Raw genomic sequence first — 24,035 nt, 5'->3', positions numbered from 1 at the left:
ATTTGATAACATGATGTGCTTGAAGTTATTTACAAACTGTCATTAAGTCCCCAGAGAACATGATGTTTGAGGTAATTTTGGAAACATCAGCTAAGTACTCAGAAACCACATGAACCAACAGCCTTTTAATTTTAAATCTTTGTCCTTTGCAGTTGCCAGCTGCCTGAATGGGCAGAAGGAGGTCCTTTGAGCCAAATGATTAACTTAGGCATATCACACTCAGACTTCCTGACGTTCTCAATTTTTTGAATTCTTAAGCAGAGAAAACAGAGATCATGTTGGACATATTCACCAACAATGACGGTGAAATGCTTGGATATATCAGTACTTATTTTAGTGGCTGAGTTCACTTTATCAGCACTGTTACAAATTGACTATTTTATCAATCATTCACTCTATCATCATTGAAGGAAGATCCACATTCTATTCATCAAAGTTCAATCTCTGGTGACACAAATACATGACTTTTGCTTTCTTTCAACAAGGGCTATTCCAGCTAAATATAACATAATATACTGGCGCTGTGAGTAAAATATGTGTAAGGTATCATACAAGGACAAGGTGAAGAGAAAAATGTAAGGGATGCATGAGTAAGGAGGTAACACCCAAGAAGAATCATACTAAGTGTAGGTTTCTGTTAAATGAACAAGAGTAGAAAGAGTGGTCCAAGGTAAGGGATAAGGAGGAGGAAGAGATGGAGCGGTGATTTTAAAGTGATTCCTGTGGCTGGAGATTTGGGACAATGCTGTGGGGTAGGGTGACTCAAGGGGTTCTGGAGTGTGGAGTCAGAGATTGCAGAGCTTTGTACAAGCTTCACGAGATGGGCAAAACACACCGAAAGGTTTCCATCAGAACACAACATGACTCAATCTGTGTTTTTAAAAGCTCTCTAAGGTGGTTGCCTGGAGAATTAGCTCAAGATTGACTGTGAGATGATTGGTAAGATTAGGACAAATATTGTAATCACTCTGGTGAACAATGAGAAATGTCTGAATAAGCCATGACAATGGAGATGTAAGATGGATCCACATCCCCTCATGCCAATAAAAGAGTTAATTAGCAGCTGGTGGATATAAGCATTTTTAAGATAGGATTTGTAGTAAACATCACCGCAACTGCCAGAGACAATAGAAAAGAACTGCTCTGGAATGATGAACCCGTGTGTGTGCGAGTGTTAGTCATTCAGTCGTGTCCGACTCTTTGTGACCCACGGACTGTAACCTGCCAGGCTCCTCTGTCCATGGGATTCTCCAGGCAAGAATACTGGAGTGGGTTGCCATGCCCTTCTCCATGGGAATCTTTCTGACCCAGGGATAGAAAACAAACTCGTATCGGGACTTCCCTGGCAGTCTAGTTTCTAACACACTATGGTCCCAATGCAGGGGGCCTGGGTTCCAACCCTGATCAGGGAACTAGATCTCACACGCCATGGCCAAGACCCAGTGCAGCCAAATAAATAAATAAATATGTTAAAAGAAAAAAAAAGGAAAGCAAACTTATGGTTACCAAAAGGGAAAGGGGGAGGGGGATAAATTGGGAGTTTAGGATTGACATATACATACTGCTATATTTAAGGTAGATTGGAGAAAGCAATGGCAACCCACTCCAGTACTCTTGCCTGGAAAACCCCATGGATGGAGGAGCCTGGTAGGCTGTAGTCCATAGGGTCTCGAAGAGTCGGACATGACTGAGTGACTTCACTTTCACTTTTCACTTTTATGCATTGGAGAAGGAAATGGCAACCCACTCCAGTATTCTTGCCTGGAGAATCTCAGGGACGGGAACCTGGTGGGCTGCCATCTATGGGGTCGCACAGAGTTGAACATGACTGACTTGACTTAGCAGCAGCAGCATATTTAAGGTAGATAACCAACAAAGGCCTAGAGTATAGTGCAGGGAACTTTATTCACTATTTGGCAATAACCTAAATGGGAAAAGAATTTGAGAAAGAATAGATATATGTATAACTGAATCACTCTGCTATACAGATGAAACTAACACCGCATTGCAAATCATGTATAGTCCAATATAAATTTAAATTTTTAAAAAAAAAAATCAAAATTCCTAAATTAAAGGTATCATCCTGTAAAAATATTTCACAATATTGAATATGAGCAAGTATGATTCAATATAAAAAGGAATTAACATTAATGCAAAGATTCTGACTTGAGAAGGGGGTGCAGTACTTAAAAAGAATACCAGTACCCAAGTCCCCACCTAGAGGCATGTGTATCACAATCTAAGGTGGGAGAGTTGGGGAATCAGTCTATTTCAAATGCTCCCCAGGTGAATCTAAAGTGCAGTCAAGAGTGTTGAACCCTTGTACTCAGCATACAGGTAGAAGATGAGGAAGGAAGGAAAACTAGCCTCTTATGGCAGTGAAGACCTTAAAAGGCATATTGCACTTGTGATTGACTGTCAGAGGCTCATGGAAAGGATCCAAAAAGTACTCCTGAGCTGTGCATGCTATTGAGAAAACATTCATTAAATCTTAGATACAGTCTTTGCTATTGATTATCTGTGGTAAAGAGAAAAGAACTCAGAGATCAACACATATGATGAAAAGGAGTGAAAATTGCACACCACACTACAAAATTATTATGGAACTGGGACTATATTAACTTCCAAAGAAAACATCAAGCAATAATTCAACAACAATTTTTAAAATTATGAAGAAATATTCAGATGTCAGGTGGATGCAGCTTATATTAGCTCTCTTCAGAAAGAATGCTGCTGCTGCTAAGTCACTTCAGTTGTGTCCGACCCTGTGTGACCCCATAGACTGCAGTCCACCAGGCTCCCCCGTCCCTGGGATTCTCAAGGCAAGACCACTGGAGTGGGTTGCCATTTCCTTCTCCAATGTGTGAAAGTGAAGTCGCTCAGTCGTGTCCGACTCGTAGCGACCCGATGGACTGCAGCCCACCAGGCTCCTCCGTCCATGGGATTTTCCAGGCAAGAGTACTGGAGTGGGGTGCCATTGCCTTCTCCATCAGAAAGAATATTTGATGATAATTGTATACAGGTATTTTACAAAGTGCTAACAATTATTAAATGTAACTATATAGTATGTAACTATATTTTGTAAAGAAATAAAAACATTCAGTTATAAGGAGCTTCTCAGATTATAAATTTTTCCACAAGGTATTCTTTTTGATGACTTTCTGTCAATTTCTAGAGCTAGGATTTGACAACTGAGTATGACAGGAGCCATATGTACCCAATTTCTTTCTTTCCCACCTGGGACACTAAACATTCTCTGACATTTGCTGCCCTGTTTTAAGTACCAGATAACATAACATTTGCTCCAGTGTAAACAGAGAGGTCAGTAAAAGAAAGTGGTCTCTTTTTCAGAATACCTGAAGGGTCCAAAATGTTGTACAGGGATTGAATGTATTGGCATTTTCATACTGGGAATTTTGTCCAACCAGTACTTGGTTTACTGAGAATAGAACACTCTGTCGTCAAACAGCCCTTCTGCACTTTGTCCCTTTCTTGGCACATTTCCCTCCGGGAGGTAGTTTATTATAATACGTCTTTCCTACACTCTACTATTGTAATGTAATGGAATTGAATCAAAGTTCACCCTTGATTTTTCCAGTTCCCACCTTGACTTGGTCCGTATTACAAAATATTCGCTTAATAAATGTTAGTGAAAGAATAAAGGAATGCAGGAGTGAACCACACACTTCACTAGCATGGTATTGTGTCAGTTACCACAAAGGTCAAGTTAGTATATTTACTTTGCACTTGCTCACTCATTAATTTAGTTTTGACTGAAAATCTCCTATGTATCCAGCACTGAACGATCCAGTGCTGAACGATCTCCTATTCTCTTGGAGCTGTGTGGGAAAAAGTCCACACAGATAGTTCTAGGGATTTAAGTACATAAGCACGTATGTTGATAAATATTTTTAAACACATCCATTTAACCGAAAAATAAACACTAAGCTGATCATTTCTATGGTGTACTAATACCACTAGTAAGCAGAGATTAAGATCATTTGAAAGCTAGGAATGCGACTGAATCCTGATACCTCAGATTTGGTTCTCACAAGGCTGAGAGAAGTGTTGCCTGGACAAGTTAGGTAGGGGACGGAGTTAAAGGCTGGCTGAACAATAGAAAGGCAGGTGGGACTAAGGGTAGATGATAATTAATTCTGAGGCTAGTAATAGACTCAAAGGTTTGAAGGCGCTAAGGACCGCTTAGACCAAAGTGTTCTAGGGTGCTCTGTCCACAAACAAAGTAGAAGGGACAGACAATAATATGAGAAGAAATCAAATGTAGTCTGACACCATAAGGAAAAAATTTATATTTTGATTACATCCTCCTATATTCTTAGATGCTCTTAGAAGTACTCAATAGAAAGAGAACATTCCACCTTTTAACATTATTCTAGGTCAGGTTCTTAATCCAGCAAAGGCCCTCTTCTGAATGAACATATTAGAAAATTGAAATATACATACTCATCCTTGTCCACCTTTTCTCGAAGCTTCTTTAGTTGTCTAGTTTGGCCAAACTTCAGGTTTTGAATTATGTTCTCAAAGTATTCTTCTTCCTGGTAGCTCAACTGTATTAATTTAAAAGAATTTTGAGAGCAATACTAAAAACATGTCTCCAAAGTTTTGCTAAATAGCATTAAGAGATTATCACTTAATAAAGTTAGCAGAAACCATTAAAATTTGCCAAAGAAAAATTAAGTTCTAATTAATTCCATACAAGTCACTGCTGCTCTGGCTGAATCATCCCTTCAGTGTATTCTTTTCTAATTAATCAAATGAAACTAAGTGTCAAACAAGCTTTTCTGTGTTGATATCAATCCTTACATGACAGATAACAGCATTCTTATTTACTGCATTACAAGAACACTTATTCTTATAATCCTCAAAATAATTTTATGAAGATGGGCTGTTATCATCATTTTAAAGTTGAGGAAACTGAGGCACAGACAAGTCAGTTGTCCAAGTTAATCTGTGATGAAGTTGAGATTTGAACCCTAGGAATCTGACTTTGAGTTGATGCTCTTAGCCAGTTAGTGTGTGGTATGGCTGAGATCTGAGCCCATGTAGTTCAGCTGTGAGGCTGTGTGCTCAGCCACTAGACTCCGGCCACAAGGGCCCCAAGGACTCACAAGCTACAGTGAGCTCATTTTTTAAAAAGCCAAGCTTTTCTGCAATGGAAAAAGAAACGAGGACAATGTGCCTTGCAAACTCTCAAGTTAGGCTAGTAATCAACAGATTAGAAATCATCATCCCCGGATCTCTAGGCAAGGGCCACCTTGTCACCAAGACGGCAAGTAGTCGTGGAGACTGCAAGGTTCGCAATAAGCTCTTAGCGGACTCTGAAATCCATACTTCAGTCAATTCTGCTTTCATCATTTATATTACACAAGAGGAATAAAACAGTTTCTCACTCTCAAATAACAGATGCTTTTTTTCCAGAGAAGACACGACCAGGTTAATCCAGTGGAGGAATAATTAGAAATTGGAAGGAAACCTGAAGATTTGACTTTTCAGGCATGTGTAAAAAGCCTGAGTACTGCCTGTTCATCACTTAAATATCTATGCCTTGATGCTCTTAAAAAAAAACACCAAGTTTTTAATCACTACTCTTAAAATGGACTATATGGAAAGCAAAATAAGAAAACCAAACACAGACCAGGCCAATGAAACAACAGGCTAACACTAAAACAAACATAGTTCTGGCTTCAGTGTTAAAGGCTTAATATAACAAGGGCTCTGGGTGTAGGCCCACATACGTTCTGGCCTCCCATAGCAAGAAAAGACATTGCCCCCAACCTCAGGCACCATCAGTATAGAGTCTTTTCAAGACTTACCTCAAGGTACTCATTATTCAGTTTGTCGTCATTTGAAATAATGTCATCAGGATAGCCAATTCTTTCTTTAATTGCTAAGGCCTATGAAAATTAGAATATTGAATGTGAGCATGATTATGAACTTTCAAATGCAAATGTTATGATTGTGCCCTTGACTGGAAATTGAATAACTTGATCCATACTGTTTACAAAATGAGTATTTGACCACACTTAAACAGAGATCTTTGCCATGGCTTCTTCCTGGAATTCAACATAAAAAAGAGTCTTGAAATTTAGCTTCTAATACCCTATTCTCATAGTCTGAAGCTTGCCTAAGAAAATTAACATGACAGACTGACAAGTCTTTGTTCCACAGGTATTGGAACAAAGGTATTACAAACACAGGTATTACTCTTATGAACTTTTTCTCTGCAAGGCTTTTTTCTTCAATCTTATAGGAGAAATAACATTTAGAACTTTTGTTCTAGTAGCTTATCTTTCCACTTCACCAATTTGGCTCAGAAAACAGATATAGGCTTACAGGTTCGGTGCTAAATATTCTTCTTGAATATTGGTTCCTGGAGTTTTTATGTTGTTTCAGTCTCCAGAGCTAGTGTACCCAACTTTACACAGTTAAATGAATGATATTAGTTAAATGAGTAGAAAACAGGGTTTCCCTTGTTACACAATCTCGTATTTACCACTTGCTTACTACTGTTTGTGTATGTGCATGCCAAGTTGCTTCAGCTGTGTCTGACTCTTTGAGACCCTATGGACTGTAGCCTTCCAGGCTCCTCTGTCCATGGGATTCTCTAGGCAAGAATATTGGAGTGGGTTGCCAAGCCCTCCTCCAGGGGATCTTTCCAACCCAGGGATCGAACCTGCGTCTCCTATGTCTCCTGCACTGGCAGGCAAGCTCTTTACCACTAGTGCCCAGCAAGTGGGAAGCCCACTTGCTTACTATTTGCTATTTCTATTTTTTACTTCTGTCATTTTTCTCAAAGATATTTGATTCAATCATACCACATTGCTCTTAAATAATTTAATTAATTTAAATTTTTCATGAGGTATTAAGCTTGCATCTCTGAGTTATTTGTTTTGCCATCAAATGGATGTGGTTTTTTTTACAGATCTGTTTCATGAGTCTAGGATTTCTCCAGTGGATCAGACAGATGTGTCAGCTAATCTAATAGGCCCAGCCTATTTTCTTTCTATACTGTCAGCCCATAATAAATCACTCCCCTCTCAGTGGTGTTTTATTTTCTAGAAGATGTTTCCCCAAAAGGTATTCTAAGGGATACAAAATCTACAGAAATGGGAGGTACCACATAAGAAAGGATATACTGTAAAAATATTTGGGGTAAATACTGTGACCGCTTCCCAGGTGGTTTAGTAGGTAAAGAATCCACCTGCTGATGCAGAAGACTCAGGAGACATGGGTTCAGTCCTTGGGTTGGAAAGATCCTCTGGAGAAGGAAATGGCAACCCACTCCAGTATTCTTGCCTGGAAAATTCCATGGACAGAGGAGCCTGGCAGGCTACAGTCCACGGGGTCCAAAAGAGTTGGACAACTCTGAGAGGCTGAGCACGCACGCACTAGGACAGGAACACGAAGTAGGCTCTTTCACTGAAGGATGTCTTAGAGTCTACAATTAAGTAATTGCAAGTATCCAAGAGAATGAATTATTTTGCCTATTTATTCATTCAATTTATGTTCTAGAGTCTACAATAAACCAGGTACTTTGTAAGGGGCTGAGGATACAATGCAAAAATTTCTGCTCATGGAGAGTCTATTGTAAACGTCAATGGTAGGCAATAAAATGAATATTAACTCTCAAGTGTGATGTATGATGCCATAAAATCATACCCTAGAGGCATGTAACCTAATTGAAGGTAGGATCAGGGAAGCCTTCCTTCAGGAAGTGTTGCCTAAACTTTTTGAGTATGGGACTCTTTCACAAAGCAACTTGCAGATCCAGAGTTTTATATCACTTTGGGAAATTATTAAATCTAGAACAATTTAATTGGTTACATCAAAAAGGACCATGCTATGACAGCTAGAACATGAAAGGAGCAAATCCAGCCTGAACTTCTGAGGAGCTAGACGGAGTGCTGCAAAGACAGCTATACTGGGGTGCCAAATTCTAGATCTGAGTCATCCAGGGTTCTGTGGTCACTGAAGATGACCCTTCCATGTGATCTAATCCTGAAAGAAAACTAGACTTCAGTCGGATTCTCTTATTATAAATAGATTTATGGACTCTTTCTATGTTAAGTTCAAAGAATGGTATGTTCTTCCTGCTACTCTAACTACAAAGGAATAATCAGGTTGCATGTGAATACTGCTTATAAAGCACATACAATTTTCACTGGACATGTTCCTTCCAGTTTTATATAGTTATCAAGACAATGGCATAGTAAATTTAAACCTGAGATTTCCTTAGAATTTCTATTTTGCTTATTCTATGCAAGATGTTAAAAATCTCAATAAAAGGTGAATAGTGGGGGTAAATAAGAAAAGTTTATAAAGAGCTCCATCAACATCTCTGTAACTGTGGGACACTCTATAGTATTCAAATAATGCACTGACCTTACATTGGCTTAATAGAAATTTGGTATTATTTCCTCTAGGTTATATTAAAAAAAAAACTAAATAGCACATGTTTACAAAGTTTTCATTAGAAATTTGCATTAAAGATTATTGAATATTGGTAGACATCTTTTAAATATGTTTCATAAAAGGAGGAAAAATATGAACCACTGATAATATCTTTTAATGTTTTCTTATTCACACAAGATATTTCTCTTCTTTTCTTGGTTTGTGAAGACTTCTTTTTTAAAGAAAAGGAGTTTTTTCTTTCAAAGTTTTGAGCTGAACATGGAGAATAGAAGCTAGTTGCAAAGAAATAATGAAAGATGAAAATCATAGAAAAAAACTTCATCAATGAAAAATTGTCCCTGGAAATGTTACATCTTGAAAGAGTGTGTTTTTATTTTATACAATTCTTGATTACCATATTTTCCCCAAATATCTTAAAAGTTCATCTTTTCCTTTGGTAGTTAGCTCCACCTTGCTCTTTACCTTTTCCTCAGCTTTCTTTTTTGTTTCAGCATCCATCCAAGTTAGGTCATCTAAAGTCTGAATAAAAACCTCCCGGATCTGGGCAATTAAATCCTCAACCTTAAACCAAAAGAACAGAAAGCAAATATGAGCCATGAGATAATTTTTTGTAATAAAAATTAAGAAAAATAGAATTATAAGCTGTGTTGATGTGATTCAATAATATATTAATAAATATAAATTTATAAATGATCTAAACAAATGGATATATATGGATAATTATATTTTTAAAGCAGCACTTCTATTAACACTAATGATTGAATAGATCTTAATGTATACATTAATAAAATTCTTCTTTAGAATGTATGGTTTCCATTATCAAGAAAGAAGAATTAACATAAAATACTAGCTGTCATTACTATTAATAGTTTAGTTAAGCATGAAGTAGCATTTCAATAAATTTTTTCACCTTGCCTTTAAGTTCCTTTGTTTTCACTTCAGTTACAATAAAAAATATAGTATTTGGCTTATACTTCAAATGAACTCTGATTTACTTTCTGGTTTTTAAGAAAAAATACTAATTCTTAGTCAATTTTGCTAATAGAAGAGACTACAAATGACTATATTATAAGAACATGTGACTAGGTAATGTGAATATATTGCTCCTGGAAAATGGACAATTGCTTTTGGGTTAAACAATATTAGGATTAGAAAAATATGCAGACCCTTGGGGGAGGGAGGACAAGATTTATTGGGAAATAATGGCAAATGGTAAATCAGAAGTTCTTAGCCAATCAGTAAAATTTTAGCAAAATGATGGACTATTGTGACTGCCCATTGATGCAAACTGATCGAGTACGGTGCTGAAAACATTACCACATGTTTACTATCTCCAGGAAATGCCGCTTCCACATAGAGCCTTCCCACGGCATTTTCCATATTCCCATTGACATAGTTTGCACAGCGTCTCCAAGTTGCTGTTTCTGATGTTGTGCCATAAAGAGCCTATGGGAGAGAAAGGAAATGGCATTGAGCAGGCGTAGACGGCCGGAGCTCTGTGAGAGCACAAATTTCACAGGACTCTACTCTTGGGTCTCAGATTCTTTGAATATTCATTGCTTCTCCTCACACGTCAGGATGTCCTTGCATAGGAAAAAATGTAATCCAATAGAATTATTACTTATATATGATCTGGAAATAAGGTATATTTTCAGTAGCAAGTCCTAGAAGAACTGTTGGCTATTGCAAGTTAATATCCTTCTGGACCACTTTAGGAAAAAAGCTCTGCCCTGGACCACTTTAGGAAAAAATCTCAAAATAATGCTGTTGCCACTGCATAAACATAAACATGAAGCAATATTTAATATATGTAACAGGGGAGAGACCTGGTATACAAGAAAACACATTGCTGTTTTTCAACGCTTTTGTTGAACTTCCAGTACTTAGAAGAACTGCATGTGTACACATTTAAGTACCAATAAAGGGATACATTTATGGAAGGAAAATTTAACAAAACACAGCTCTTATCTTCTTTCATTTTTAAAATATGTCTACATTTTCTTTTAAAGGGTAAAAAATTAAAAATTTCAATCAGTCAGAATTATTCCCTGCCCATGACACCAACCAACACATTTGTGAGAATTTCTCCTTTTTCACATAAGGACTTTCTCTCTCCCCTCACATTAGGACCAAAATGATGATTGTTGAAATGATATGGGTACAGCCTAACAAAAGGTCTTAAGGGTATCTCCGGGGAGGTGTATTCTCAGTGGGAAGTCCACACAATGTAGTCCATCTGTTTGTATGTCTATTGTGCTGTGAGTACTAGAAAAATCAAATTAATTGAGATAGCCCTGAAATTACTTGGAACGCAACACCAAACCAAGCCAGTACTCTTTCATGAATTGTGCAAATAACCAAATGCCCTTCCTTCCAGGGCAATTCAATCATGGTGCCAAAGTAGACAGAGGAAAACAGAGCACCTGAAAACTGGCTTTCCTGGGCAACATGGCTTGAATACAGGCAAAGTAACCAACATTTGGCCTTCTGTCTCTTTGCAAAGTTTACCACATTCTAGCAATGGACATGGCAAGCCTTCATAATCATGGATCTTTTATGCTTTAAGTCTTAAGAAAAGAGAGATTTTTTCTTCACCTTGCGGAAAGCATTTCTGGACTCCTTGTAGTTTCGGCTGAGGCTGCTTACAAGATCCATTATGAACCGCCAGGACATTAAATTTTGAAGATCTCTGTATAAAAAAACCCACCACCCAGCAACAGAAAAGATGAGGCTGCAAAGCTTCTAAAGAATGATATTAAATGCAAACTTTGGGGACATGGGCACGCTGACATACCTACCTGGCAGAATATTTGGCAAGAATGAGCTTAAGATTGGTTAAATACTCTGGAGCATAAACAATCACTTCTTCCTCATGTGGAATATTAATATTCACGGTTGACATGATTTCATTTGTGAAATTTGACCAGCTGAATGGCTGGAAAAAATCAGGTACAAAACATTCAGTAATTATGGACTTTTCTTCTTGGTTCCAAGAATCAGTTATGGTTACAGGGTCAGACATGGTTACAGTGCCAATTGTATCACTATATAATTATCACAATGGTCATTGTGATATTTGTTTGGGCTTCTTCTTTAATTGCTTCTGTCAGTTTTTGAATAAAAATTAGTTCTGCAGCATAATTATTTAAATGCAGAATTAAACCAACCATTTAAGAGCAAGAACAAAGCTTCTAAGAGTAGTAGGCATATGGTAGAAATCAGGCTAAATGTCATATTCTTGGTCTTGCCCATATGAGAGAAAAAGAAATTTAGTTATAATGTTTTCTAGGTTTAAGCCAAAATTTAAATGCATATAATATGCATATTTCATAAAAGTATATATTAGTAGACAATTCGTTTGAACACAGTAATACACTTCAGTGGAGACTGTGTTGTACGTGAAAGTGAAAGCAAACTGTTGTTCTAGCAGAGGTATAAGTAACAGTAATGATACAACATACATGGTCTCGTGAAGATGAACAAAACACATTTTATGCTATCAATGTCAGGTCTATATAGACATGCAGTTTTCACACTTCAGAAGCTGGATTTGGAGTTAATGAAAGAAAGAATCTTGTTTCTCTATTATTCTTTAAGTGGGAATTATGGTTATTCAACCACCAATGGATATGAGGAAAGATAGCAAAAGTGAAGACTATGCAAATGTTGCTGAAATACCACATTTCAATTAAGATTATTGATATTTTAGGCTACCTGGGAGTACGTAAATAAACTGATCACTTACTCAGTATGAGGTGCTATGGCTTTTCTAGATTTCCTTTAGTGGCTTGGACTATTTTTTCAAACCACTTATTAAACACTTATATTAAAAAGCTTTATGTAAGAAATTCCTTGTTTATTGCAATCAGACAATAAACAAAACAACAACTGCAATTGTTTATTGTGATTCCAAATAGAATTCCATCACTGAATGTGGTAGTTTGTAGATTTTATGAATGTTGCTTCATTATCCAATTGTGTGCATCAGCTCACACACAGAATACACGCATATCTTAGAAGAGATTATTAGATACTAGCTAAGGAATTACAACTAAGCAAAAAGATGTCAGTTGATGTTTATAAATGGTACCTATAGATTTTTCTGTTTCTTGTGTTCTATTTCTCCATTATTGCTTTGAACACCTCCATAGATGGCCCTAATGAGAACATGGCAAGTTCTATGAAAAAATTACTCTTTTTTTGGAGGTAAGAAGTCTGGTACATATTATATGACTGTCCAAGTCCCATAGTTATATAATGACCTTTCAGAAGGATTTTCACTTTTAATGTTTCCAAACCCTTTTTTTTTTTTTTTTAAAATTTTTTTATTAGTTGGAGGCTAATTGCTTCACAACATTTCAGTGGGTTTTGTCATACATTGATATGAATCAGCCATAGATTTACACTTATTCCCCATCCCGATCCCCCCTCCCATCTCCCTCTCCACCCGATAATTTCTAATACTATTCCATAGCTGCTTTGAAAGGGCTTTTTATCTTTGAAATTCGCTCTAATTACATATGAATACAATGATTTAGAATAGTTTTTTCAAGTCTTTTCATAAAGTCAAATGGTTGGTATCATCTAAATTCATTTTGATGTTCAATTTATCTCAATAAATTAAAAAAATCATTGAATTTTAACTGCATTTTAATATTAACTTTGAAAATGACATAATAAGTACTTAAATTTTGTCACTTACCTTCCCATTGAATTCCAGTGAAAATTTATTTTGGATCTCAGCTAATGTCACTTTGTTATAAAGAAGCATTGGATCATTTCGATCTTCAGATTTAGTTGTAGCCTATGGATTTAATGTTTTATTATTATTTTAGACCAAGAATTCTTTTGAAAAATATAACTATATACAAGGGGGAAAGAAATATGGCATTGGTACAACATAATTATATTTAAATTCTATTCTGTATTTGTTTCATAATTTATCTTGTCACATCAAGAAGAAAAGAGAAATATAAGAGATTTTAAGTATATTTAGTAACAATCATCAAGACTTGGTTAGTGTTAAGTATGAGGGCTTCTTTGGTGGGTCAGTCAGTAAAGAATCTGCGTGCAGTGCAGGAGATTGCCTGCAATGCAAGAGACCTGGGTTTGATCCCTGGGTCAGGAAGATTCCCCTGGAGAAGGCAACAGCTACCCACTCCAGTATTCTTGGCTAGGAAATCCCATGGACACAGGAGCCTGGCAGGCTACAGTCCATGGGGTCTTCAAAAATCTTTTTATATTTTTATAACAACAAACCACATCGGCAATATTTACAGCCCTCCTTCCTTCCATGGCTAATGGGCAGCTCAGTTGTGCCTGTGGCTATTTCATATAATGAATTTCTTGGATAAAGTCATTTCCAATTAATCCCTCAAATACTCTGTCTGCTGCTGCCGCCGCTGCCAAGTCGCTTCCGTCGTGTCCGAGTCTGTGCGACCCCATAGACGGCAGCCCACCGGGCTCCCCCGGCCCTGGGACTCTCCAGGCAAGAACACTGGAGCGGGCTGCCATTGCCTTCTCCCACTCTGCCTGCTACCCGCCACCATTCAGTGTCCTAGTTAAAATTCAGACCGGAAGACACACATACACACACACAATGATTTCTGCCAAGAACTGAAGGCAAGTGAGACCAAGAAAATCCCTAGTACACAGTGCAGGTAGGTGCCAAATGATCTGAGGAGAGCGCTAGCACTTACTTCTGTGACTGTCCGCTCATGGGGCCTAACGAGTTTAGTGCTATCATCAGCATCCAGTATTACTGTTTTCACTGACTGAAAAGAGAAAATTTCAATAACAACTCCCCAACTAGTGGGTGACAGGAGTAGAAGCAATTTTAAGTGAAGAGAGACAAAAGGTAAAAATGGGAATTATTTCTCTAGTTAACAATGACTCGTGACTTCAGTTCACTGATGTATTTATTTACTTCAAGAAGAATGCAAAAAGGCAAAAATGGTTGTCTGAGGAGGCCTTACAAAGAGCTGAGAAAAGAAGAGAAGTGAAAGGCAGAGGAGAAAAGGAAAGATATACCCACTTGAGTGCAGAGTTCCAAAGAATAACAAGGAGAGATAAGAAAGCCTTCCTAAGTGAACAAAGCAAAGAAATAGAGGAAAACAATAGAATGTGAAAGACTAGAGATCTCTTCAAGAAAATTAGAGATATCAAGGGAACATTTCATGCAAAGATGGGCACAATAAGGACAGAAACAGTATGGACCTAACAGAAGCAGAAGATGTTAAGGAGAGATGGCAAGAATACACAGAAGAACTGTACCAAAAAGCCTTAATGACACGGGTGACCACAGTGGTGTGGTCACTCACTGAGGGCCAGACATCATGGAGTGTGAAGTCAAATGGGCCTTAGGAAGCATTGCTATGAACAAAGCTAGTGGAGGTGATGGAAGTCCAGCTGAGCTATTTCAAATCCTAAAAAATGATGCTACTAAAGTGCTGTGCTCAAGATGCCAGCAAATTTGGAAAACTCAGCAGCAGCCACAGGACTGGAAAAGGTCAGTTTTCATTCTAATTCCAAAGAAGGGCAATGCCAAAGAATGTTCAAACCCTCACAATTGCTCTCATTTTACTTGCTGGCAAGGTAATGCTCAAAATCCTTCAAGCTAGTCTTCAACAAAAGGTAAACTGAGAACTTCCAGGTATACAAGCTGGATTTAGAAAAGGTAGAGGAATCAGAGATCAAATTGCCAACATCTGTTGGACCATAGAGAATGAAAGAGAATTCCAGAAAAAAGTCTACTTCTGCTTCATTGATTACACTAAAGCCTTTTACTGTATGAATCACGACAAGTTGTGGAAAATTCTTAAAGAGATGGGAATACCAGACCACCATGCCTGCCTCCGGAGAAGCTTGTATGTAGGTCAAGAAGCAACAGTTAGAACTGGATATGGAACAACAACCAGTTCAAAATTGGGAAAGGATTATGTCAAGGCTGTATATTGTTACCCTGCTTATTTAACTTCTATGCTGAGTATGTCATACAAAATGCCAGGCTGGATGAAGCTCAAGCTGGAATCAAGATTGCCGGGAGAAATATCAGCAACCTAAGATAGCAGATGACACTACCCTAATGGCAGAAAGTAAAGAGGAACTTAAGAGCCCCTTGATGAAGGTGAAAGAGAGCGAAACAGCTGGCTTAAAACTCAACATTCAAAAAAAATGGCATCCAGTCCCATCACTTTATGGCAAATAGATGAGGAACAATGGAAACAGTGACAGACTTTATTTTCTGGGGCTCCAAAATCACTGCGGATTGTGACTGCAGCCATGAAATTAAAAGACGCTTGCTCCTTGGAAGAAAAGCTATGACAAGCCTAGAAAGTGTATGTATTAAAAAGCAGAGACATCACTTTGCCGACAAAGGTCCATATAGTCAAAGCTATGGTTTTTCTAGTAATCATGTACGGATGTGAGAGTTGGACCATAAAGAAGGCTGAGTGCCAAAGAATTGATACTTTCAAACTATGGTGCTGGAGAAGACTCTTGAGAGTTCCTTCGACAGCAAGGAGATCAAACCGGTCAATCCTAAAGGAATCAACCCTGAATATTCACTGGAAGAACTGATGCTAAAGCTGAAACTCCAATACTTTGGCCACCTGATGTGAAGGGCTGACTCATTGGGAAAGACCCTGACGTTGGGAAAGACTGAGGGCAGGAGGAGAAGCGGGCGACAGAGGATCAGATGGTTGGATGGCATCACCGACTCAATGGACATGAGTTTGAGCAAACTCCTGGAGATGGTGAATGATAGAGAAGAAGCCTGGTGTGCTGCAGTCCTCTGGGTCACAAAGAGTTGGATAAGACTGAATAACTGAACAACAACGATTTAAAGATTATGTTTGTAACATCTGCCTGCAATGGTAGGCTGGACATTGTGAGAGACACAGGTGATTCAGAGAGCATGAAGACCCCACTAAATCTCAGTGTCTGAGAGGAGAGAAAATATAGACACGAAGACTTTTGAAGTAAGATACGACTATTACAGAGCTGAGGCTGAACAAAGGAGCACACAGTCTGATAAGGTACAAGTGGTAAAAACCCAGGGTAATAAACTATGCTTCTCTAAGAATTCTGTTTCCAACCCAGAACCACATGTAACCCATCAAACTGCCAGCCATCCAGCTGCAGCTCCAGCCAGTGTCTGGTTCTGATTCTAGACTTTTAGCTTCATGTGGCCCCAGGAAAGCTAAAATTGCCCTCCAAGATCTTTCGTTTTCAAGATTCTGATGGCAAGCTGCCAAGCAGATAGGGATTTAGGATTGTAGGTTGCTGGGGGCAATGTCACAGCTCTGTGGATCCTAGATGGAAACCGACTATGAGATCAGTCAATAACCTGGATGCTGTTTAGACGGAGTTCACTTGCTTGAGACTGCAGATTCTATCAGAGGAACGTCAAACAGAATGTGCCAACTCAGCCTCTAAGGGCTGACCCAGAACCAGAGGAATCTCAGCAATAGACCCCTTCGGCTTTGCTGATAAACTCCTCCTGTCAGATCTCCCCTGAGCTAATAAGCAGCCTAACAGTCTGAACTCAGTGAATTTCATACTGCAGTGTGGCCATGTTAAGAGGCTAATACTTCTTAGCAAAGGGATAGAGACAATTTCTGTGGTCACCTTAAATTTTAAAACTTTAAAATAAAGCAAAATTATGTACATTAAAATTAAAACAGCTTTGCTGAATAGTCATCACATGTGTCCTGAATCTCAAGGGCATCTCAAAAACAGTGTGACTGTAAATAGTTAAGATCTTGACGTGCTCCAGTTATAATAGGTCATTAGACAAATCTAGTTTAATATTTGTCAAAATTAGTATGTCTCCTGGATGTCTGGAACTTGGTTTACTGAAAAACTCCAGTTTCAAAGGTCCTCTTGAAGTCAATGATCCATTACTGAGCTGTACATTTTTATCACTTGGTTGAGGAGTTGTACCTTTTACCCTTAAAATACGATAGAGAGGAGAAAGAAATAAAAAGCAGTTGACATTATTCATTGTATCAGAGAATATGTGTTTTACATTGGCAATTTCTTTTTCCAAATCCATAACTTTATTCATTTCCAAAGAAAGCTGGTTTTCATCTATGGGCAGTCCTCTTTCCTGACGAATCAATTTGGCCACAGAAATCATAAAATCCACATATGCCGTACAAGCCTGTAAGAAATAAATAACAGTACATCACTGAAGAACCTTCTAAATATTCATCATGGCACTTAAAATTAAAATTTATTTTCAATTCAATATTCATTTTTGGTAACAGATGAAGCACAAAATAGAAATTCGTTTCTGAATCTTAAAAGAAATGCCCTGCTCAGATTCTCAAACTCAGTGTGTGTTTGAATCATAACAGATTCTCAATGTACCTTTGAATTAGAACAGGACAATGAGGGATCACTCTAAAAGTACTACGTCATTTAAAACCATTTGGTTATGGAGATTTTATAATCTTCAACTTTTAACCAAGTTATATTGCTTTAATAAGAATGCAGTTGCAAAACACTTGGTAAGCATTAAACTAGTATATTTTTCTTAAAAATACATTCTTTTGCCAAATTTCCTTTTATCAGGTTTTCTCTGCTCATATAAATTTTTTTTTCAACTATCCATGAAGAGATGGCCACAAGCATATCACATTATCAAGACATCTTTTAATTGTCTCCTCTAGCCAAGCAGTATTTTCTTTTAACAAGACTCTTTTCCCATGAGCTCCTCCAAGACACATCTGTGAGCTTTAATTAATTCCAAGGCTGGTTCTCGTTACTATGAAATTTCTAATATGCCATTTTGACTATCAGCTTTCTTCCAAGAACTCAAATTCTTCCATTTTATCTTCACACACATTTAACTGTATGAAGATAAGCTATAACCTAGTTATGTTATTGACCTTTTACAGAATATATAAATCATTGTATTCAAGTCCTGAGTGGCACTGAACCCAGGAAATTGAATACCACTTTCATAAATCTCAGCCCATTGCTATTTAGTTATTATCTATCAGCAGTTTAAATAACTTATGATCCCACCACATTAAAATTTACTCAAAATTTCAAGTCCCAGCATCAGTTTGGGAAGGGCTTCCCTGGTGGCTCAGTGGTAAAGAATCCACCTGCCAATGCAGGAGACTAGGGTTCAATCCCTGGGTCAGGAAGATCTCCTTGAGCAGGAAATGGCAATCCACTCTAATATCCTTGCTTGGGACATCCCATGGGCGGAAGAGCCTGATGGGCTGGTCCATGAGGTAGCAAAAAAATCGGACACAACAGCAACTAGAAGACTACAATCAGGAAGGCCACACCACACGTTTGGGACCAATGGGTGGTTCTGAGCTTCAAATATTTGTCCACACAGGATAAATATGAAGAAGAGCTGAAGAGTACTTAACCCTTTCACAGTTTCCAGGGGGTTTTACAACCCTACTGATTATCAGTGAAAGGGGCATCCTTCTTGCAACTTTGAGTGAAAAGGCACATTTAAATTCACAGTGACTCATTAAGAGGATCACACAAAAAATTTGTAGGGAAATGAAAATATTTTACCAAACAAGAACCTAAGCAAAATGTAAGCTGTTATTAATTTGAAATTCAAGAGGACATCTTTAAGTAACGTTTAGATACTGGTATTCCATGACCATTATTAAATGCTAAGTAAACAATTTCCTGGGGAGAGGGCTCTCTCTTCCAAGGATACCCTGCAATTAGGAGGCTGTCTAACTAGCATCTCTATCCTGGATCTGCTACTCAATAAAATGTCATCTGTTTCTGTATTAAACACTTAATCACTAAGGTAACAGGGTTAAAAGGATGTTTTTATGTACAGTCCTGCCAACTCCATTCTTTTCCTGTTAAAAAGTAATCAGAATTCTTGTTTCACTTTGAAGAAAACAAACATGTCTGAGTTCATACCTAATGGGACCAATTATTCCAAAGTACAAGTACGTGGTGTTTTGAATTAACTGTATTTCAAATCATATAAATTCATCTGCATTCAGCAGGAAATTACTACTGACTGCAAAGAAATGGTAATCTGAATTTTCCAATATCAATCTCTAAGATTTTTTTTGTACACTTTTTTGTTAATGAGGTGAGAAAACAATAGCAAGAGTGCTCTCCTCCATTTCATTGACTCTGCAATGGTGTTACTGCAGTGTCTTCATCCCTAAAGATGTATTTAAAAGCTACAGAACTTGGCAAGCACAAGAACTTTGTACAATGCTTCCCATCTGCTGAACTGGTAAAGCTTCCCAGAAAGCTAGAAGTATATGATATCATGGACTTCTGGGATGTTTGAATATTAAATACAATTAACATAGAATACACTCTTTCCTTTAATGAGCTCCATTACCTGGCAAAATTTTACAGTGTGACTGACTAAAACATGTTTCAGTATCTGTTTTTTTTTTAATTGGAGGACAATTGCTTTACAATGTTGTATTAGTTTTTGCCATACAACATGAATCAGCCGTAAGTATATATATATATTTTTTTATATATCCCTTCCCTCTTGAGCCTTCCACCCACCACCACCCCTATCCCACCCCTCTAGGTCATCACAGAGCACCAGGCTGAGCTCCCGGGGTTAAATAGCAACTTCCCACTAGCCAGCTATTTTATACATGGTAATGTATGTACTTCAATGCTACTTTCAATTTATCCTACTCTCTCCTTCTTCCACTGTGTCCACAAGTCTGTTCTCTACATCTGCATCTCTATTCTTGCCCTGCAAATAAGTTCATCAGTACCATTTTTTCTAGACTCCATATGTATGTGTTAATATGGTATTTGTTTTTCTCTTTGGAGATTTCCTTCAAAAACTAGGAATAAAACTGCCATATGACCCAATAATCCCACTACTGGGCATAGATTCTGAGAAACCATAATTCAAAAAGACACATGTATCCCAAAGTGTTCATCACAGCAGTACCTATAACAGCCAGGACATGGAAGCAAGCTAGATGTCTATTGATAGATAATTGGATAAAGAAGTTGTGGCATATATGTACAATGGAATATTGCATGCTTGGCCACTCAGTGGTCAGTCTTTGTGACCCCATGGACTATAGCCTGCCGGGCTTCTCTGTCCATGGGATTTTCCAGGTCAGAATACTGGAGTGGGTTGCCATTTCCCCTCCAAGAGATCTTCCTGACCCAGGGATCCAACTATCTTCTTTGACAGTTGTAAGGTAGCCTAGTTGAAGCTTTGATACAGTGAATTCTTTGTGTGACAAAAAAAATAAAACACAGAAAACAAAAAAAACCTAAATATCTACGTAGTCTTTCCTTTAAAAATAAAACATTATAAATCCCATTGCTTGTAATAGCAGGTTCAAAGATGATAACTGGTTTTAAATGGTTGGGTAAAATCCACAATAGCAGTTTTGTGAGCTTTTAAGTTATACACTGTTGGTGAGGTATTTACCAGTACCCAACACCAGGAACTGTCACTCTAATTCTTTATTTTGCAAGACCAGGCAATAATATTTATATGTTGGCTCTGTTCAGAAATTGAATTCCTTCTGCTTAGAAAAAAAGCTGCTATTTGTTGGAGTTGCCAAAGAGCAAGACAGCAATGCCATTCAACTATTGTCCTTCACACTTAATATCTCTGTTAATAAGTAACAGCAAGTCCCAGGGAGGAACAGAGAGCGCTCTGGAAACACTGCCTGATATTTGTGCACCTTGGTGTGCCGACAACCACGGACCAGAGGTTTCATTTCTGGGACACCTCAGCCTTAGCAATTTTCTGCCCTTCCCTTTCCCAGATATCATGTGGAGCATTAAGCAACTGAAAAGTCACAGAACTGTCTTATTCCTAACCCCTGATGCCAGGGGTGTTGTTTAATAGTGTTACACAGGATGTTTCGTGAGGGAACACACAGGGCCCCCACCAGGAGAGATGTTTCCTCTCAGAAGACTGTGAAGTTTGTTCCACTTGACGAAGCATGTCAGGGATCATGCAGCTGCCACAACACAGAGACTTGCTCCCCAAAGACGGATACAGACACACAGAAACACACAGCAATTCCTGGAGACGGGAAGTGAGAAAGTCCCCAGATGCTAGCAGGGTTCAGAAACAGGAGAAACATAGGACACGAGAGAATCCACTGCAGACGAACATGGGGGTGGTCAGAGGCTTTGGTCAGGTTATTAATGAGAGCACCTGCAGATTCACATGAGAATTTATTGTGTAACTTCTAAGGTTTGTTGCTTATGTTTGGGAAGGTGCATGTACTTCTTTTTACAAAGTTCAGTTGATCTAAAAAATTTCCCTTGTCATACCCACTAAGTCCCAAGTTCAAAAGCTCCTTTATGTTTTGTTAAACACAGATACTTGGGTGAAACCTCCTGACTATTAGTCACCTGGTGCCCAGAAAGAACAAAACAAGGTCAGCAGTTTCCCTTGCAGGATCTGTTTTTACCAAGTCAACCAAGCAGCAGTCAGAGCAATCCTTTTAAAAACCAAATCAAATCACATCTAAATTATCCACTGACCCAGAACGCCAGTCATTCACCTTTTATAACACTGCCTCCGTTCACCTATTTCCTTAAATTATTTTTCATCGTCTATCTCCTCTGATTCGAACCATGAGAATTCTATGTGAATTAAAGGCCATTTCTGCCTTGTTTCCTTGATATCCTTCCTGTCCAGAGGAGTATCTGTCACATAGTAGAAGCTCAATAAAAATATAGTTAAATTGTAAGTATACTGAGTAAATTTCCCTCACTGTCATCAGCCTTCTAATCGTAGTCCAAGTCCAGAGCAGTTTCTCTGAGCTTGCATTTTGGGTAAGCAGGCAAACAGAATCCTCTCTTGGTTTACCCTAAGTTCTAAAACCTGCTCATCTAAAGGACTGAAAATCTCAGTTTGTGCTATTTCCAGAGTAGGTAGAGCTTAGAGAATTTCCCTGGATTGTGATTTCTCTTATTTAGTACACAAGCCTTGGATCATCTCTTTTGGGCTTCTAACCATCTCAGCCATATTCTAAGTCCTCTGTCTTCATCCCTAAAGTGTTTTCTTTTTTCCTTTTCTTTTTTTAAATGAACATCACTTTTTCTAATTGCTCTCAATTTCTTCATAACTCTCACCTCCCTCTTCCTACCCTGCCATGCCGCACAGCAATATACTATACAGCTTCTAACCTCGAACTCCTTTGCTACCTCCTCAGGCTTTCATCAACTAGATGAGAGATTTTCTCACTTTTACTTTAGCCCTGAAATGCTCTATTCAGATGAATGTTCTGTTAATGTATAAACAAGTAAAATAAATCTTGAAGAATGTATACATGAAGGTGTGGCTACACAGAGCACTGTTTCTGGCACATGAAAGTGGTCTGAACATTCAGAAACCACTACTGTGGCTTATTCTACCTTCTCAGACCAACACAGAACATAAACATAGCTACAATCCAATTATGCTCCAATATTTGGTTACCTAACCTGTAGATTTCCTTATGAAGGAGGAAAAGATAACAATTAGCCTTGAAGCACTAAGGAGGTAGAGAAAGAGAAGGTTTGAAACCAATTCCATTCTCCTGAATAGAGTTTAAAAACTCTTCTGAAGGTGTGATTTTTCAAGAAAATTAAGGTTGCTATTCCTTTCAGTGAATCAGTATGCAAGCACTTTCTTACACGAAGTAGTTGGTTGGTTCCATTTTAAAATTCTGTGAATGGATGATTTTTTTTTTTATGGGCAGTGGGTATCTCTCATATTGTTTTCCTAGCATAGAAAAATATATACTCTTGTACTGGGTAGAGTTGTTTCAAATCTCATTACTTCTGTCCTCTAACGTAGTGGTGTGTCATTAAGCGACATCTTCAGATAATCAGAATACCCAGAAATAAAGTTCTATCTCTCCAGCAAGGGTGGCTCCTTGATGAACCCATTTTGAGAGCACAATTAAATCTCAATTTTTAAAATAAATGTATATATTTGTTCAGTATCTATACAAATGTAGATGTGGCCTTCCACCTAATATTTGGCCAGAGGGACACTGTGTTATCAGTTTTACACTATAAACTCCTGGAAAAAGACAGTGCTTGTCTGGTTTGACACCTTGGGTCATCCACATGAGCCAGCTTAATTCACTGTTTTCAATGAGAACTGCTCTCCAGGTTTGTTTGTTTTTTTAAGGAATTGCACCATCTAGAAGTAAAACTAGTTGGGAATCAGAAGACAGGATCATGACCAGGGGAGCTACACAGTAGCTATTTCTCGCCAACTTCTCACGACAGAACCCTCTGTTCTCTTTCTTCTTGGTGGAGAAGGGGTCTACTTTCCTGAGTCACTGAGATGGGCTGACAGTACCAACTAGCTAATCAGAGAGCCTGGTTCCCTGGACACAGTGCTTGGGCAAGAGAAGGGCAGGTGGCCCAGTCAGGATCAGAGCCCTTTCCTCAGAAATCGATAGACCATAACAGAGATGGGATTTCTTTTCTCTAGATTGCAAAGCTTCCAGGGATCATCGTTGATGCTGCAACAGAGATAGTCTGCTAAAAAAGGACTCCAACACAGCAGAAAGTAGAGCCCTGAGAATGGGAAAAAGAGTTAAGATGATTCAATTGTACCCCTGGAACCAATCATGCTTGATTCATCCCTG

The 24,035-nt window shown here is 38.2% G+C and overlaps 1 protein-coding gene across 5 annotated transcripts in view; it reads right to left on the bottom strand.

Moving 5' to 3' along the window:
* Nucleotides 1-24,035, bottom strand: part of MME (membrane metalloendopeptidase) — a 108,284-nt gene that overhangs the window by 33,497 nt on the left and 50,752 nt on the right. For all 5 annotated transcript variants that reach the window (XM_043874933.1, XM_043874935.1, XM_043874934.1 and 2 more), the window contains 8 exons: nucleotides 17,462-17,596; nucleotides 13,136-13,237; nucleotides 11,232-11,368; nucleotides 11,029-11,122; nucleotides 9,751-9,879; nucleotides 8,896-8,994; nucleotides 5,835-5,915; nucleotides 4,465-4,568 (listed from right to left, as the gene is read on the bottom strand). In XM_043874933.1, coding sequence (XP_043730868.1) covers nucleotides 4,465-4,568; nucleotides 5,835-5,915; nucleotides 8,896-8,994; nucleotides 9,751-9,879; nucleotides 11,029-11,122; nucleotides 11,232-11,368; nucleotides 13,136-13,237; nucleotides 17,462-17,596 — 881 coding nt within the window. The remainder of the gene's footprint in view (nucleotides 1-4,464; nucleotides 4,569-5,834; nucleotides 5,916-8,895; nucleotides 8,995-9,750; nucleotides 9,880-11,028; nucleotides 11,123-11,231; nucleotides 11,369-13,135; nucleotides 13,238-17,461; nucleotides 17,597-24,035) is intronic.

This window comes from Cervus elaphus, chromosome 19, assembly GCF_910594005.1.
Source record: "Cervus elaphus chromosome 19, mCerEla1.1, whole genome shotgun sequence".
NCBI lineage: Eukaryota > Metazoa > Chordata > Mammalia > Artiodactyla > Cervidae > Cervus > Cervus elaphus.
Note: the sequence above shows the minus strand (reverse complement) of the source record. Positions and strands in the feature narration are given on the sequence as shown.